The 18,928-nt window shown below is 41.7% G+C and overlaps 1 protein-coding gene across 3 annotated transcripts in view; it reads left to right on the top strand.

Moving 5' to 3' along the window:
* CDC16 (cell division cycle 16) overlaps positions 1–16,101 on the top strand; it is a 39,088-nt gene extending 22,987 nt beyond the window's left edge. For 2 of the 3 annotated variants that reach the window (XM_074387365.1, XM_074387367.1), the window contains exons 13-18: positions 2,839–2,991; positions 4,747–4,810; positions 7,142–7,203; positions 8,125–8,260; positions 10,124–10,214; positions 15,611–16,101. In XM_074387365.1, the coding sequence (XP_074243466.1) occupies positions 2,839–2,991; positions 4,747–4,810; positions 7,142–7,203; positions 8,125–8,260; positions 10,124–10,214; positions 15,611–15,870 (766 nt within the window). In that variant the 3' untranslated portion in view covers positions 15,871–16,101. The remainder of the gene's footprint in view (positions 1–2,838; positions 2,992–4,746; positions 4,811–7,141; positions 7,204–8,124; positions 8,261–10,123; positions 10,215–15,610) is intronic. The other variant, XM_074387366.1, reaches the window with a different exon arrangement.
* Positions 16,102–18,928: the final 2,827 nt, after the last annotated feature.

Genomic DNA, 18,928 nt, shown 5'->3' with positions numbered 1-18,928 from the left:
CTGAGTAGCTGGGATTGCAGGCACGCACCAACATGCCCAGCTAATTTTTTGTATTTTTAGTAGAGACGGGGTTTCACCATGTTGACCAGGATAGTCTCGATCTCTCGACCTCGTGATCCACCTGCCTCGGCCTCCCAAAGTGCTGGGATTACAGGCTTGAGCCACCGCGCCTGGCCGTATTACTTTCTTAAATACAGCTTTGCTGTCACCCACTTCCTATTATGCTGTTACTGGTAAACCTTACATTTCTGTATATGATAGGCCAAACAGTACAATTCCACACTGAGTATCCCTAATCTGAAAATCCAAAGTTCAAAATGTTCCAGAAGCCAAAACTTTTTGAGCACTGTCATGACACTCAAAAGGAATTGCTCATTGGAGCATTTTGGATTTTCAGACCAGGGATGCGTAAATTCCAAAATTCAGGGAAAAAATAATTTGAAATTCGAAACACTTCTGGTCCCAGGCATTTCTTATAAAGAATACTCAACCTGTATATACATATTGTTTTATACAGTTGCTTTTTGTTTTTAAGATAGAGTGTCACACTCTTTCCCAGGCTGGAGTGCAGTGGCACCATCATAGCTCACTGCATTCTCAAACTCCTGGGCTCAGGAATCCTTCCGCCTCAGCCTCTCAAGTGTCTGGGACTACAAGCTACAAGCGTGCGCCACCATGCTTGGCTAATTTTTTATTATTTTTTTTTAGGGATAGGGTCTCACTGTCTGCCCAGGCTTGTCTTAAACTTCTGGGCTCAAGGGATCCTTCCGCCTCGGCCTCCCAAAGTGCTGGGATTACAGTCGTGAGCCACCATGCCCAGCCTTGGCTAACTTATTATTACTAATTTTTAAAGATGGGGTCTCACTGTGTGCCCAGGCTCATCTTAAACTCCTGGGCTCAAGCATTCCTTTCACCTTGGCCTCCCAGAGTGCTGGGATTACAGGCATGAGCCACTGCACCTAGCCTACAATTGTTGTTTAAGTCAAGAGAAAAAGAAGAAATACGTGTTTATATTGTCTTTTGTAATTATATAATTATTTTTACTAGTACTGTATTTTTCTTGTGGATTTCAATAATCTTTAATGTGGCAATTCTGAAAATCAGATTTTCCCATACAGCCTCAGGGTTTATTGGCCATTGTTACTGTTAAGTTACTTTCCAGAACTAATTCTTTAGCTTATTATCCTTTGTTGTATGAAGCCACTGCTCAGTTAGCTAGCAGCTTTGATATCTCTTAAACCAGTAAGTCTTCCACTCTTTGTTGAAGGATTCTACACACCTTCAGCACTCTGCATTGTTGACACCTTTGCCTCAGCCTTCACTTCATTTTAGCACAGAGCCTCAGGATCAGCCAGAGACAAGATAATAGGGTCTTCTCAGGTCTTTTTCTGTGCGTGCATGTAGCCCTATGCACATGTATGGCCTTCCCAATCCCCAGGAATGTGTCAGAGCTCTTTATCGCCCCCTGTGGACATCTTATTCCCCAGAGTTCATTTCAAGTTTTGGCCTGCATTTAGTGTGCCCCAACTGGGATAGCTGCCTGAGGCAGCAGCTAATGCTAAATAATTGCTGTTGATTGTTTCCAACAAATGCCCTGGGGATAGAGCTTTCTCACCTAGTGAGCACTGAGATCAATAGAAGACAATGAATAGGGCTTTTTAAGGAGCTACCAGACAGGTCAAATAGCAGCAGTTCCCTATGGGGTGTTTGAGGAACTCTAGATTTATTCTGCTTCCTCCAGTGGCTGCTAGGCTTAATGGCTCTACAGCTACTGTGGTAATAAGGCTGCTTGTTTTCAAGGTTAATGCAAAGCTAGGGAAAGGAAGATGGGAAAAACACAGCCACCATAAAGTTTGCTGTTCTTACTGAGGTTCAGCCATTTTTCTTGAATATACATTCAGATTGTTGTAAGAGCTTGGTTACCTTCCAAAGTTCTGAAAAAGTTGGTTTTGATAATTTTTCCCAATGTTCTTACTGCTTCTATGGATGAATTGATTTTTGGAAGTCCTTACCCTGCCATTTTAAAAGTACTTCTGCCAGGTGTAAATACTTTTAAAGAATTTGTCATGACTTTCTGTAGAGAATATAATCTTAATTTGAGTTATGGCTCTAGATTAGAACCAAAGCACATACTAAGCAATCAGTATTTATTGATGTTCAGAGATGATCATCAAAGAAAAAATGTCTTGTTAAACTTGCTTTAATGCAGTCACTGCCCCAATCGTGTGAACAGATGAAAATTCACTTAAAAAGTAGTTCTGACTTTATGCCTAGAACTGTCTCAGGAGGTGGGAAAATTGAATCAATACACAGGGTATTATTCATAACTCTTCTGCATAAAACTGATGATAATCAGTTATATAATCAGTTATAATCAGGGAATTCAGAGAAAGGAGAGCATTTAGGTTAGAAAAGTCAGAGGTAGCTTTCTTCATAAAGGGAAGTGGAACTTGAAAACAATCTTGAAGGATAAATGGTGGTGAATAAATACGAGGAAGACCAGTGTAGGCTGGGGGCCTGACATTAGCATCAAGGAGGAAAACAAGCCCCACAGAGACCTGCCCTTTTGCTTTAGAGAGTTTTTGTTTTCTTACTATGGAATAATAATGAAAATTAAAGGTGAATGAGTTGCAGATAAATTCTAGAAGTGGCAGTTGATTAGTCCAAAGCCCCTTAGTCATTTATTAAATATTTATAAATTAAGAGTTAGAAACAAGTAAATGCTGTGTTTTGGCCACCTTTAAATTGTTTTGCAGATAGGATTTGAAGTTGACAAATTAATTTCTCCTAAATCAAGAGTTTTTGGATTTGAATATGTGTAATTTTCCAATTTTTTAGGTGTCATTTGCCTATGTTGTATATTGGATTGGAATATGGTTTGACCAATAACTCAAAACTCGCTGAAAGGTTCTTCAGTCAAGCTCTGAGCATCGCACCAGAAGACCCTTTTGTTATGCATGAGGTCGGAGTAGTTGCATTTCAGAATGGAGAGTAAGTACTAGAAGACCAGAAACCCTTCTGTTATCTAGTGATTTTAAACAGGGTAGGATGGTCACTAGAGTTAACTGACCAAAGGGACTCTTCAGTAGATTTGCACTTTTAAATGTACTATTTTAGGAGAAGAAGACAGGAAGAAAAAAAAAAAAGAGAGAGAAACTGTTACCTTGCATTTCCTTAAAAATTCTAAACCCAGGTTTTGGTCTTTTTTTGATCTGAGCTTGTTTTCTTACATGATTGGACAGTTCAGATTACGCATACCCCACAGTGTGGCCGGGAGCACTATGGAATCCTTAGTCATCTCTATGCCGATTAGGACTTGGATTCATATATTTGAGAAAGATTTGACATGGTTTTTGAAACAAAAGTGTTTTCTATTTAGTTACTAGTAAGTCAGAAAATTAATTAGAATGACCCAGTCTCTGAGTTTCCTGGTCAGAGGAGGCTTTTCTGTATTCAAGGATATTAGGAGAATAAGTGATTTGATGTTATATTCAAAGAGAAAAATGTCTAATGATTTGCATTTCATGATACAAAAATTTTTAAATGGCAAATTAGTATTAATACTACTTTAGAGTCATTTATGGCATGTATGTGTTCTAAAAAATGGTTTAAAAGTTTGAAGCTTTAGAGTAAGTAGTAATCTTTTAATGTAATGCAGTAATCATCAGCATTTGTGAATTTGCCTAGTCACTAAAAGTTACTTGTAACCCCGAAATCGGTTCCTGAGGTGCTTTCCCTAGCCATTGGCAGACATGCCCAGGGCTGAGGCCAAGCTGGGTCTCTTGTCGTACACAGCCCCATTTGGAGTCTAAGAAGCCAGTGCTCTGCCGTTTTTCCCAGCTCAGCTATAAACCAGTGTACTTTTTGTGGTCTGTCTAGTGCCACAGTTTTCACATTTTTTGTGCTTTTTGTTGGTGATTTCACAGTTTAATCACTAAGCTTAGTGAAATGCTATCTAGTGTTGTGACGTATCTTACAAAGGAAACACATGTATTAGAGAAGCTTCATTCAGGCAGGCATCAGTTATAAGTGCTGCTGGCCCTGAGTTCAATGTTGATGAATCAACAATTTGTATCAAATAAGATGTCTTTAAATAGAAACCCACATAAAACAAGGTTACACATTGATCAGTTAGAGAAAATGTGACCAGAGATTTGCAGGAATCTAACTCTATTTCCCCTGGGAGCCGCAGTTCAATATTTGCTGACTCAGTGTACACAGTGACTTTATAGAACATAGATACTGTGGTTGGCTGGGTGCAGTGGCTCATGCCTGTAATCCCAGCACTTTGGGAGGCCGAGGTGAGCATATTACTTGAGGCCAGGAGCTTGAGACCAGCCTGGACGATATGGTGAAGGCCCATGTCTACTGAAAATATAGAAATTACCTGGACATGGTGTTGTACTCCTGTAATCCCAGCTATGTCAGGAGGCTGAGGCATGAGAGTCACTTGAACCCGAGAGGCAGAGGTTGCAGTGAGCCAAGATCGCATCACTGCAATCCATCCTGGGTGAGAGTGAGACTCTTAAAAAAAGAACAAGAACATAAATATCTCCTAAAATCTTGAATTCTTGGTGTTAATGCCATAATATTAATCATTTATGTGACTTAACTTTGAATTTTTATAATTATTTCCAGCAGTTTACCCCATTTCATTTCAGTACTACTGGAAAGATAATCAAAATTTTTTTAAGTTTATATTTGCTAATTTTGAATAATCTGCAATGTTTTTCCCCTTTATTTTAGGTGGAAAACAGCTGAAAAATGGTTTCTTGATGCTTTGGAAAAAATTAAAGCAATTGGGAACGAGGTATTCTTTGTACTATCTGTAAATACGCATATACACCTCTGAATGTGTTTACTGCTAAATGAGGAAAATAACACAGTCTCTCTTGCCTTAGAAGATAATAACCTGATATTTATTATAACAAGCTGCTGTTAATGTAAGAAATGAGTTTTTTCCTAATTTAAGGGGCAGGTGTTGGGTGTTTGCTTAAGTGGGCTCTAGCTTTGAAATGTGAGAGGCATCAGAATAGACTGGATGATTATTGGAAGCTAGGGACAGTCTATGGTTTGTGGAAACTATTGGACACTGTAGCGTCTGAGGTAATACTTCTCCTCCAGAGCTTCAGAGAGCCTCTGAGACTGAAGGGTAAAGTATAGCAGCAGGTCCCACTTCTGAAAGAATAGGGATGGGACAGGTATCTCTCAAATTCACCTTTTGTTGCTGTTACTGGATACTCAGTGCGTATTTGGGCCTTTCCATTTTGAAATATTTGACCGTTTCTGTTGTATTAACAATGTACCCCATGAATTGGTGCTTATGAGTTAGCCTAACAACTAGCAAGGATGTGTATATACTGATATTACTTAAAGGTAGTAACAATTTAAGATACCATAAACTTGCATAGGTAAGAGATTTGTATGTTGCTCTCAGCTTCCTGAGAGTTTTCTCTCCCTTGGCTGTTAGCTCTCTCTGCTGTTACAGACACAGCTTTGCCTCCCTGCCGGGCGACCTGCCTGTCCCCATAGACACAGCTTTGTTTACTCTGGTCTCTCATGTCATCTGAACGTATAAGCGCTATTTCTGTGTATTTCCACACGTGTGTACATAAAGCAGGTGCCTCTGCTGCATAGTCTTTGGTAGTTCTGGATAATGCAAATGTTTTGTTAGTAAGGGATTGCCACTTGCCACCTTGTCAGTTTTCTAAGATGTGACTGCCTTGTACCCCAGACGGGCTCAGCAGCGTCAGCATCACCTAGAAGCCTGCTAGCAGTGCAGAGTCTCAGACCAACTAAATCAAAATCTGCAGTTTTAGCAAGATCCCCAGGTGATTCTCATGCACAGAAAGGGTTGAGAATTGCCTTCCTAAACCGTACTTTAAGTTGGACCTGTATTCTTTGATGATTCAGAGGCACTTTATAGTCTTACAGAAATTTAAAGTAATGGTTTTAAGTACGAAAGCACAATACTATCGAAATGTCAAAATACCCTTTAAAAAGTTATATGAGGAGAGGGAAAATATTGACTTCAATGAAGAGAAACAGTCATGCCTAAGAGTCATTAAATGATTTGTCTTTCATTCACCTGGGCTGTGCCTCCTAGAGCTGGTCTCAATAAAGTTAGTCTGTGGCTCAGGTCTGCTCATTCATTTAGTTGACATATATTTAATGAGTGTCAGCCATGCCATAGGCTCTAAGCTAGGTGTTGGGATGCAGCAGGGGATGAGTTTACTATTTCCTGACCTCAGATACACTGGGGCATGTAAGTAAGTAGATAGGCAGTGAAAATACAGTGCAACTGGGGAACTAAAGGTGCCCATAGAGAAAGGCAGTTCACCCAGAAATGAGGCTTTGGTTACAACATGCACCTCAGTCCTGAAGGTCATCAGACATTAGCCTGGCAAAAATGTGGGCTAGAGTACTTTAGTGTTTGCAAAAATTAGAGCTAATTTGGTGTGGCTTGGATGCTGAGTTCACAGAGAATGTCAAGGAGTAGGCCAGGTGACACCAAGCGCCCAGAATGGTGTTGACAAGTTTGCGCCTTATCCTGAGGAGAGTGGGAAAACAAAAGAGATTTTGGAAGGAAACAACCTGGTCAGACTTTTATGATTGAGGCCCAGATTTGACTTTATTAATGAGGAAGGTGAGGATTAAATAGGTTGGAGTTATGCCCAGGAATTAGAAGGAACCAGCCCTGGTGTGCTTCCTGGGAGGGTCAAGGGGATGGGTGTGCCATTCACTCACAGGAGGGGCACTCGGAAGCGGTGAGGTCAGGGGCTGAGATACCCCCGGAGAAATGGGTATGGTGCTTGTAACATTTCCAAGTAGAAGTATTTAGCAGGCAAATGGATACAGAGGTCTGGCGTTTGAGGGAAAGCTCTGAGCTGCAGATACTCATTTGAACTCCAGCAGGGATAGGCTCTTGGATAAACTTGTCCTAATAATAACAGCATCCTCAGAGAGTCTCCTATTAAGAAAGTAAGGGAGATAAACCAGCAGTTACCCTGGCCTTGTGGTGTGCTAGGAGGCACACACTGGGAGAGAGCTCGGCTTGCAAGATGTGAAATAATTCAGTGCAAACAAATCAGGCTGAACAGTGACATATATAACTCGTGGGCTTGATGTTGCTATGTTTTAGGTAACAGTTGACAAATGGGAACCTTTGTTGAACAACTTGGGGCATGTCTGCAGAAAACTTAAGTAAGTGAAGTAGAGCATTTTCAGAAATACACTTTGTGATTCAAAGTTTACTTAGTTTTGAATGCTTTGTCATATTTTTATTTTATGAGATCCACCAGCTTTCTTGTACTTGGCTGCTCTGATATAAGCGTCAAAATCAGTTTTTACTATTTATCTCTGTTGGTGTAATTTTATTTTAGAAACACATTGAGAATTTTACTTTTTTCTAGATGAAAATTTAGCATTCAAAATTAATTTGGAAGAATTAAGACAGTAAGATATAATTGAAATCCTGTCTATATTCTGTTTTCTGCTAGAGGTTTTGTGGTGTGAGAAACAGGCAACATTTGAAAAATTGATTTTTCGGTTAAATGAGTCTGGGCAATTTTAGGTTACTCAAGATTTAACAAGTGTTTCTATTGCAGGATTTCTTTGAGTCTTACTATGTATTATGAGCTATAACATTTTCCAAAGTTTAATTGGGCATAAAACATTTTTTCCACAAAAGATTTTACAAGTCAGGTATTCCAGAGAACTTGGAGGAACACTTTTCTAAGTAAGTCTTTTGGACCTTAAAGCAATACTCCTTGGCTGCTTTCATGTCCCCCTGTTATGGGACATTGACTGTCACCTAAGAGGGTGGTGTGTGGTAAGGACACGGCCAGGAGTCAGGGACGAGGTTCTGGTTGCAGTGTCCCACTAAACGTCAGAAGGAATACAGCGGACATCCCCGCAGGAGCACCCTCGGCCGGCGGAGGGAGCAGGCCTGCAGGATGCATTTAGAGGGCATATTGAGTAGGCAGGTGTGGAGGACAGTCACCAGTCCAGACTGCTGTTCTCATTGAGACAGTGTTTCTTAGGTGTTGGTATGGATGAACACTCATCTTAGACTTAGGAATTTAGTGCTTTTACTGTGCCCAATAATTGTGTTCTCCCCCATAGAAAGTACGCCGAGGCCTTGGACTACCACCGCCAGGCACTGGTGTTGATTCCTCAGAATGCATCCACCTACTCTGCTATCGGCTATATCCACAGTCTGATGGGCAACTTTGAAAATGCTGTGGACTACTTCCACACAGTATGTCTTTTCTTTGTACCTAATTTTAAAACTGGTTAACACTGACCACTTCCTTTTTTTGAAAATATTTTCTCTTAGTAATATTTACTTACTATTTTAATATTCTTTAGGCAACCTTATGTTTTATTTTTTTCTTTGCAGAGAAAAGCATGTGGGTGTTGTACAATATTCATCAAATTAGAAACAAACATGAGTCCTGCCCTCCGTGTTTGCAGTGAGGTGTGCAGGTGCCCAGTGGCGCTTGTCAGTGAGCTGAGTGCTGTGTGTGGACTGGGAGCACAGGGTATATGTCCACAGTAGGCCCTTTGGGAACTCCAAGATTTTCTGTTCATGACTCTAATTAATTCCCTTAGATCACTTTAGTAGATTAACAAAACAGTCTCTGCAGTCATCACAAGGAAAGAACCTTTCCTTAATCTGTGTGCCATATTCCATCAAATTTAAGACACCGTGAGTAAGCAGGATGACCACAAAGAAAAAAGTGCTGCCGATTAAACTTTCACATAATTTTTTCCTGTCACTTAGTTTTCTTGTGCTTAGAGAAAATATGCTTGAACATATTTAGGCAGATTTGTATTACTCCAGTATATACATAAAAATGTGTACATAAGTGAAATAAATGGTTACAATATTCAACCCAGAGGGCCAGTCTCTGTGCTTTCCCAAAATTGTGCCCTGGTGCTAGCACACACAGCCAGTTCCTGACTCAGGGTTTCCTCCCAGCCACAGACACCTGCTTTGCAAATCTCTCCCTCATCCCTCCCAGTCTGCTCAAGTGTCAACAGAAGAAGGTTTTTAGAAAACCACAATTCCCGTATCTGTTTAAGTGTCCCGCACATGGTTTGTGATCTAGTCTGTGCCACCAACATAACGACCAGGTCCGCACTGTTCAGGAAGGTTACCCACATCACAGCGGTGGCTGGTTGATGGCAGTGGTAGGAAACCACAGGTTAAAAGGGAAGGAATGCCCCAGTTTGAGAAAGTGTGGGTCTTAGAATCAGTGAACTCATGGTATTTGGAGACAGATAAAATATGAGAAAAATTATCAAAGATAAACTCATGATAGGTTCGTAACTGATTTTCAAGAGTCATTTAGAGATTTTGAGGTTAGATGAAGTCATGAAGGTGCCGTGATGGTAACCAGAGTACTGACCTCGTCAGACACTTGGACTAAGCACATTTTCTAGTCCTGTATGATCTTTTAAATATGTATATTTGGGTACTGTTTAATTTACCTTTCTTCTGTGATCTGATTAATATAGAAGGCTCAGAGACCTCTGTATGGAGTTTTTTTGTTTTGGTTTTTTTTTTTTAGACAGAGTTTTTGCTCCTATTGCCTAGGCTGGAGTGCAATGGCGTGATCTTGGCTCACTGCAACCTTTGCCCCCCTGGTTTAAGCAATTCTCCTGCCTGAGCCTCCTGAGTAGCTGGGATTACAGGCACCTGCCACCACATCCAGCTAATTTTTGTATTTTTTAGTAGAGATGGGGTTTCACCATGTTGTCCAGGCTGGTCTCAAATTCCTGACCTCAGGTGATCCACCCGCCTCAGCCTCCCAAAGTGCTGGGATTACAGGCATGAGCCACTGTGCCCAGCCGAGTTAGAACTTTCTTTAAAATATCTTTTGGGGTAGATTTCCAGCATAAGAAAATAGAATAGTGTGATGAACCTTCGTGACCCATAACCAACTTCAACAATCATCAGCTCATGGCCAGCCGTGGAGCTCTGTCCCTGCTAATAGTCCCCTTCCCTAACCCTGGATGCCCTGGAATCTTTTGAAATGAATCAGTGTGGTAATATTTCTAAACAAAAGAGAAGGAAATACATTTTCTTGTAATAACCATGCTGAATCTTTTATGGCAGGCCCTTGGTCTTAGGCGAGATGATACGTTTTCTGTTACAATGCTTGGTCATTGCATCGAAATGTACATTGGTGATTCTGAAGCTTATATCGGTAAGGTGATCATTACTCTTATTGATATTGTACTCCATTTTTTAGGTTGTCATATATCTCTGTTTTTGTTTCTCATTCTCATCTGAGGCTCAAAGTTAATCTTTCTAACCATTCGTCCTGCATTAAAAAGAAGAAACTCGCCGGGCGCGGTGGCTCAAGCCTGTAATCCCAGCACTTTGGGAGGCCGAGGCGGGTGGATCACAAGGTCAAGAGATCGAGACCATCCCGGTCAACATGGTGAAACCCCGTCTCTACTAAAAATACAAAAAATGAGCTGGGCGTGGTGGTGCGTGCCTGTAATCTCAGCTACTCAGGAGGCTGAGGCAGGAGAATTGCCTGAACCCAGGAGGCGGAGGTTGCGGTGAGCCGAGATCGCGCCATTGCACTCCAGCCTGGGTAACAAGAGCAAAACTCCGTCTAAAAAAAAAAGGAAACTCCATTTATTTTATTAGAACAATGCTGTGGGGAGTTAGTGACTCACCAAGGATGCATTCAGTTTAAAGTTGATTACTTGCTGTATGCAAAATACCACTATAGAATATGTATAAAGCATTTGGTTATAGAAGGACCCATCTGTTTCTATATAGGAAAAAGAAGCTCCCAAGGAGCCCCAGGCTGTTAGAAATTACCTTGAGTCCTCTCATTGGGCATCAGGAGTGGCAAGAAGACAGACTGGGGAAATAATCCGGTCAACTGAGAAGAAAAACAAAAAGTTAGTATAGTCACATTGTAAAGTTGGATAAACCTAGACACAGCACAGTTTAAAAATACATGTTCACAGAGTTAGGCTCCACAGCTTGCTGTCTTAACCATCCTGTAATTCTACCTGCCCTATGGCCAGTCACTGATACACTTGCCTGGTACTTCATGGCACGCTTAGCAAACAGTTTCCCTGCCCCCCTTAGAACCTGGATTTCATTTCCTGCCCTACAACTATAAAATTTAACAATTTTTCTCTGAATATGTTGGGTTCTATCCCTATAGATCTCAAATTTTATTAATATTACTGAATCTTATAGGGGTCTGTAATGTCTTTAATCCTTAGAAATATTAAACAATCTATAAACAAAGGAATACATGAGGTTAAAAAGTATTCAAATTTCTGTATGCTTTAAAACATTGAGTCCGTGTATTGAGAAATACACCTAAGAAACTGCAGTGAATCTACTCTGGACAAAATAATTTTTTTTTTTTTGAGATGGAGTTTCCTTCTTGTTGCCTATGCTGGAGTACAATGGTGCAGTCTCGGCTTACTGCAATCTCTATCTCCTGGGTTCAAGCGATTCTCCTGCTTCAGTCTCCTGAGTAGTTGGGATTACAGACGCCTGCCACCACACCCAGTCAATTTTTTGGATTTTTAGTAGACACAGGGTTTCATCATGTTGGCCAGGCTGGTCTTGAACTCCTGATCTCAGGTGATCCACCCGCCTTGGCCTCCCAAAGTGCTGGGATTACAGGTGTGAGCCCAGCCTATTCTGGACAAAATTGTAGAAAATCTCTTCAAAAGAAGCTATCTAGGCCGAGCGTGGTGGCTCATGCCTGTAATCCCAGCACTTTGGGAGGCTAAGGCAGGCAGATTACCTGAAGTCTAGAGTTCAAGACAAACCTGGCCAACATGGTGAAACCCCACCTCTACTAAAAATAAAAAAATAAAACTAACCAGGCATAGTGGTGCGAGCCTGTAATCCCAGCTACTTAGGAGGCTGAGGCAGGAGAATCACTTGAACCTGGGAGGCAAAGGTTGCAGTGAGCCAAGATTGCACCACTGCACCCCAGCCTGGGTGACAGAGCAAGATTCCCATCTCAAACAAAAAAAAGAGTTGTGGTAGTTTTACATATATTAACAGTAGACTGAAAATAAGAAAAGGACTGTGGTCCCTCAACCAAACCAGGCAGTGGTGGTCAGGCACTTCTACACAGAAACCCTTCACTGTCACCAGAGAGTGGCCCCAGCCAGAGACCTGCAGGTGCCTCTGTGCTTAGGTCCATCTACTCTAGACCAAAAAGGGTCCACTGAGGATCCCAAGTTGGAAAGTGAAAGAGAGAGGGGAAAGGGTTCCCCTGTCTGGAACAGAGGGATCCCACATGGAAATAGCTCTAGATCATGCCCACAAATTAAGGCTCTATAGAGAAGAAAAAGGGTAAAAGAAAAGAAATCCCCAAATTTGGGCTAACCTCCTGACTGGCTCACCAAAATGTGTTACTGCTGTGGAAGGTCTTGACTGCAAGTTGTCCAGGTTCTGGGCGTGGTGAACAAAGATTGAACAAAACGCACAAAGCAATGGAAGACAAAAGCATAGGTTTATTGAAGTGAAAGTACACCAGACAGAGTGGGAACGGGCTTGAGCAAGTAGCTGATGAGCCCCAGTTTCAAATCTTATGGGGTTCAAGTACCCTTAGGGGTTTCCTGTTGGTTACAGCCTTTGCACATTAAGGGTTGACTGTAGCCAATCAGAGGCTGAAGTGAAGGCTCCCTGTCTCTAAGCCTATTCTGCCTCAGTTAAGAAGCAAATAAAGGCCCTCAACATCATTACTTATCAGGGAAAAGAAATTAAAACCATAGTGATACTGGTGCACACCTCTGGTGCCAGCTGCTTGGAGGGCTTAGGCAGGAGGATCACTGGAGCCCAGGAGATCAAAGCTGCAGGGATCACACCACTGTACTCTAGCCTGAGCAACAGAGTGAAAACTTGTGTCAGAAAAGTAATAGTAAAAAATAAAACCATTGTGAGATACCAGTACACACCCACCAGAATGGCTAAAAATTAAGAATACTGGCTGAGCGTGGTGGCTCATGGCCGTAATCCCAGCACTTTGGGAGGCAAAGGTGGGTGGATCATGAGTTCAGGAGTTGAAGACCAGCCTGGCCAAGATGTTGAAACCGCATCTCTACTAAAAATACAAAAATTACCTGGGCGCCGTGGCAGGCACCTGTAATCCCAGCTCCTCAGGAGGCTGAGGCAGGAGAATCACTTGAACCTGGGGAGCGGAGCTTGCAGTGAGCCAAGATCACACCACTGCACTCCAGCCTAGGTGACAGAGTGAGACTGTCTCAATTTTAAAAATTAGAAATACTGACAGTATGTAGTGTTGGTGTGAGGTGGAGCAACTGGAACTCTTATAGATTGACTATTGGTGGGCTATAAAAGAGTAAAACCTCTGGAAAACTGCTTAACATCACAGTAAAGTTAAGCCTGTTGTATCAGTTACCCACTGCTGCCTAACAAACCAAACCACTCCAAAACCTCAACCAACAACAATGTATTACTTTTACAGTTCTGTGGGTTGAGTGACTCATGTGCAGGTCTTATCTAGGTTTACTCATGCAGCTGTGGTCAGCAGATGCTTGACTGGGTAGATGGTCTAAAATAGTATCATTCTCCAGTATAGGAGCTCAGCTTGGGTGCTGAGTCTCTCTTTCTGTGGGGCTTTCATCTTAGGTTTCTTTGTAGTCTGATGTTCTCAGGGTTCTAAAGGACAAGAATCAATGCTTCAAGACCTCTTGAAAATTCAAAGTTGCATAACATCACTTCCATCACGTTCTGTTCCATCAGTGCGAGTCTCATAAGTGCAGTTGATGTGGGAGGGGGCTGTATAAGGGTCAGGGTGCTGGGAGGTGTGATTCATTGGGGTGGTATTAGGGTGATGACTGACCATACTGATCTTATGATGTAGCAGTTCTACTCCCAGGTATAAGCCCAATGGAAGCAAGTGCTTCTGTTCACTAAAGGTCACAAACAAGAGTATTCATGGCTTTATTCATTATAGCACCTAACTGGAAATGACCCAAATGTCCAGCAGTAGGAGAGAGGAGAAATAAACTGTGGTATTTTCATACAACAGAATACTCTGTTACTTGAAGGACTACTGGATCATTTGAATTTCACAGATTTTTGACAAAAAATACAGAAAATGTACTAATTGCTTCAATTTATAGGAAGATTAGTGTATTAGTTCATTCTCGCATTACTATAAAGAAATACCTGAGCCTGTGTAATTTGTGAGAAAAGAAGTGTAATAGGCCCACAGTTCTGCAGTCTATATAGGAAGCATGATGCTGGCATCTGCTTGGATTCTGGGGAAGCCTCAGGAAACCTGAAATCATGGCGAAAAGCAAAGTAGGGAGCTAGCACTTCACATATCCGGAACAGGAGGAATTAGAAAAGGAGGAGGTGCTACATACTTTAAACAGCCAGAACACACTATCCCAAGAACAGCACCAGAGGATGGTGCTAACCGTTAGTTCAGGAGAAACTGCCTCCACGACCCTCCCACCTCCAACACTGGGGATTACAGTTGAACCTGAGATTTCGTGGGGACACAAGTCCAAACCATGTAAATCAGGAATGGACAAAACTAATTGGTAGCGATAGAAGAGTCCGAGTAGCTAGGAGCATTGACCAGGAGTGAGTGGGCACAGATGGGTCTTGAGGCGATGTAGTGTCCTGTGCCCCTCTGGCAGTATTTGTGTGGGGTGCATGTACGTAAGGGTTCATTCAGCCCTGTGCTTACGAGGATTCACACTGGCCGCTTGGTTTTAGCTCCATTTTAAAAAACAAAGAGATGTTGGGTTGAAGGCTTAGCTCTGCCCCACCGCAGCCTGGTGGCAAGGAACGCAAATCTGAGCTTCAGTTTCAAAGGTGGGAAGTTCATAGGAAGCTAAGGGTTGGAGAGTTGATAATGAGTCAGAAAGACGTTTCCCTGACCTCACAGAGATTTATCATTCATGCCATTTTTATATTTAGAAAGTTTGCGTGTCATTATCTGCCAAAATACCTATTCCTGAAAGCTATTGGTTTGAACTGTGTAAAACTATCACTTTGTAAAACTGTCACTAAAACTATTTGTTTATGTCAAGTGATTGAACTTAATACATCTGTTCGGATCTGTTCCAATCTGTATTAATGTTAAGGTTTTAATATATGGGAAATGGATTTTATTTCATTGTGGCTTCTGTATGTATAAGATTGGTGTCTATACCCAGTGGGCACAGCACAACACAGTTCTTACCTGCAACAGCTGAGAAAAAAGTTGCCCACTGGCCTCGTCTGTATTTAGGAGGCCTTGGAAACAGGGCAGCTGTTGAGACTGCATTGTGCTTCTAAAAGTCTTCTGACACCTCTTTTGAAAATGGTGGAAAACAAATGAAAAAGAAGAAAAAGATTGGAATGTTGTTTTCATTCTGCTCTCAACTTGTATGCTATTAATAGTATAATTTGACTTAAATGATAGAGATGGTATATATTGATGGCAATGATAGATAAATGATGGAATTTCATATTTTATTCTAATTAGTATAATCTGACTTAAATGATAGAAATGGTGTTATGTAACAATGAAAAATCATAGATAAATGATGGAATTTCTTTTATTCTAATTATAGTATTTCTTTTTAGGAGCAGACATTAAAGACAAATTAAAATGTTATGACTTTGATGTGCATACAATGAAGACACTAAAAAACATTATTTCACCTCCCTGGGATTTCAGGGAATTTGAAGTAGAAAAACAGACTGCAGAAGAAACGGGGCTTACGCCATTGGAAACCTCAAGGAAAACTCCTGATTCCAGACCTTCCTTGGAAGAAACCTTTGAAATTGAAATGAATGAAAGTGACATGATGTTAGAGACATCTATGTCAGACCATAGCACGTGACTCCAGTCAGTGTTCCTGGTCCCGCAGTCCCAGTGTAGGTTAGTATTCCCTCACATCCTTTCCATGGCTTAAGAATTTCCCACTTCCTAACATGACTCCAAACTGCATCTCTACATTTAGGAACAGAGACCTGCCTTAAGAGACTGGATCGCACACCTTTGCAACAGATGTGTTCTGATTCTCTGAACCTACAAATAGTTAAACATAGTGGAATAAAGAAGGTAAACCATCTATTACGTCTTTTTTTCATTTTCAATACACTTATTTTGGACTAATTTTAGATTTACAGAAAAATTGCCAAAATAGTACAGAGGCCTTTTGTGTGCCCCTCACCTAGCTTCCCCCTTTTTTTTTTTTTTTTTTTTTTTGAGACAGAGTCTTACCCTGTTACCCAGGCTAGAGTACAGTGGTACGATCTTGGCTCACTGCAATCTCCACCTCCCGGATTCAAACAATTCTCCTGTCTCAGCCTCCCCAGTAGCAGGGATTACAGGCGCCCACCACCATGCCCAGCTAATTTTTGTGGTTTTAGTAGAGACGGGGTTTTCCATGTTGGCCAGGCTGTTCTTGAACTCCTGACCTCGTGATCTGCCTACCTCAGCCTCCCAAAGTGCTGGGATTACAAGCGTGAGCCACCAAGCCTGGCCTCTCCCATTGTTTACCTCTCTTATGACCGTGGAACATTTGTCACTACTAAGCAACCAGCATTGTAGTTACCATTAATTAAAATCCAGACTTCATTTGGATTTCACCAGTTTTTCCCTAATGTCTGTTTTCTGTCCCAGAGTCCTATCCAGGCACATACTGCATTTAGTCATCCCGTCTCCTTTGCGTTCTGTAGCCTGTGACAATTTCTTTGACTTCCCTTGTTTTTCATGACCTTGACAGTTTTGAGTACTGCCCAGGTAGTTTGTAGAATGTCTCTCAATTTGAGTTTCTTTGATGTGTTTCTCAAGTGTCTTTCTCATCACATCCTGCTGTGTGGTTGTGACCGCCACAAGACCTCTCCCAGGCAGTGCTGACCTTGGTCACCTGGTCACAGTGGTGCCTGCCAGATTTCTCCCCTGTCAAGTTCCTGTTGTTCCCTTTCCATACTCTATGGGTTGAGGAGGTTTAAGCTCCAGCCCCTGGAGAGGGCAGTATCTGTGCACGTCACTCTTCTTGAAGATTTGTTTCTTCTCTCCTGTTTATTCAGTCGTTTACCAGTATGGACTTGTGTACTTACAGGCATACCTCGGGGACATTGCAGGTTTGGTTTCAAACCGGTGAAATAAAGCAAATATCACCATAAAACAAGTTTCAAAAATTCTTTGGTTTCCCAGTGCATATTAAACCTGTAGCCTGTTAAGTATGTAATAGCATATGTCCAAAAAACAATGTACATACCTTAATTTAAAAATACTTTCCCAGCCTGACCAACATGGTGAAACCCCGTCTCTACTAAAAATACAAAAATTAGCCAGCCGTGGTGGCACAGACCTGTAATCCCAGCTATTCAGGAGGCTGAAGCAGGAGAATCACTTGAACCCGGGAGGTGGAGGTTGCAGTGAGCAAAGGTTGGGCCACTGCACTGCAGCCTGGGTGATAGAGAAATCATACCACTACACTGCAGTCTGAGCAACAGACACCCCGTCTCAAAAAAGAAAAAAAAAAAAAGCTTTATTGTTAAATGCTAATGATCATCTAACCCTTTAGGAAGTTATAATCTTGTAGCTGATGGTCGTGCCTCCATGTGGATGGCTGATGATAGTTGCTGAAGGCTGGGGTGACTGGCAGTTTCTTAAAATAAGACAGTGAAGTTGACTGCGTTGATCAGCTTTCTTTCTTGAAAGATTTGTCTATGCTGTTTGACACCCAATTACAGTAGACTGTCTTTCAAAATTGGAGTTAATCCTCTCAAACTCTGATGCTGCTTTGTCAACTTTTGCAACAGTGTTCACAGTATCTTCACCAGGAACAAGATTCCATTTTGAGAAACTATTTTCTGTGCTCATCCATAGAGAAAAACTTCATCTATTAATGTTTTATCATGAGATTGCAGCAATTCAGTCACATCTTCAGGCTCCACTTTTATTTCTTTTTTATTTATATTTTTTTGACAAAGGGTCTCTTATGTTGCCCAGGCTAGTCTCGAACTCCTGGGCTCAAGCAGCCCTCCCACTTCAGCCTTCCAAGTAGCTGGGATTACAGGCACACACCACCACACCCAGCTCCACTTCCAATTTTAGTTACCTTGCTGTTACCACCACATGCTGCAATTTCTTCCTTCACTGACGTCTTGAAATTCTTAAAGTCATTCATGAGGGTTGGAATCAACTTCCAAACTCCCATTTTGACCTCCTCTCATGAATCACAAATGTTCTTAATGGCATTTAGAATGGTGAATCCTTTCCAGAAAGTGTTCTGTGTTTTTTGCCCAGATCCGTCAGAGGAATCACTCTCTGTCGCAGCTATAGCCTTACAAAATGTATTTCTTAAAAAATAAGGCTTGAAATTCAAAATGACTCCTTGATCCATGAGCTGCAGGACAGATGTGTTAGCAGTATGCAAACAGCATTTATCTTGTGCATCTCCCTCAGGGCTGTCCAGGTCCACTGTCAGGATTGTCAATGAGCAGTAATATTTTGTGGGTTTTTTTTTTTTTTGAAATGGAGTCTCACTCTCTCACCCAGGCTGGAGTGCAATGGCACAGTCTCAGCTCACCACAACCTCTGCCTCTCAGGTTCAAGCGATTTTCCTGCCTCTGCCTCCTGAATAGGTGTGATTACAGGTGCACACCACCACGCCCAGCTAATTTTTGTATTTTTAGTAGAGACAGGGTTTCACCATGTTGGTCAGGCTGTTCTTGAACTCCTGATCTCGTGATCCGCCCACCTAGGCCTCCCAAAGTGCTGGGATTATAGGCGTGAGCCACCACACCTGGCAATGAGCGGTGGTATTTTGAAAAGAATTTTTTTTCTGAACAGTAAGTCTTAAGGGTAGGCTTAAAATAGTAAACCCTACTGTAAACAGATGTGCTGTCATCCATACTTCTATTCAGAGGACAGGCAGAGTAGAC

Source organism: Saimiri boliviensis, chromosome 16 (genome assembly GCF_048565385.1).
Source record: "Saimiri boliviensis isolate mSaiBol1 chromosome 16, mSaiBol1.pri, whole genome shotgun sequence".
NCBI lineage: Eukaryota > Metazoa > Chordata > Mammalia > Primates > Cebidae > Saimiri > Saimiri boliviensis.
Note: the sequence above shows the minus strand (reverse complement) of the source record. Positions and strands in the feature narration are given on the sequence as shown.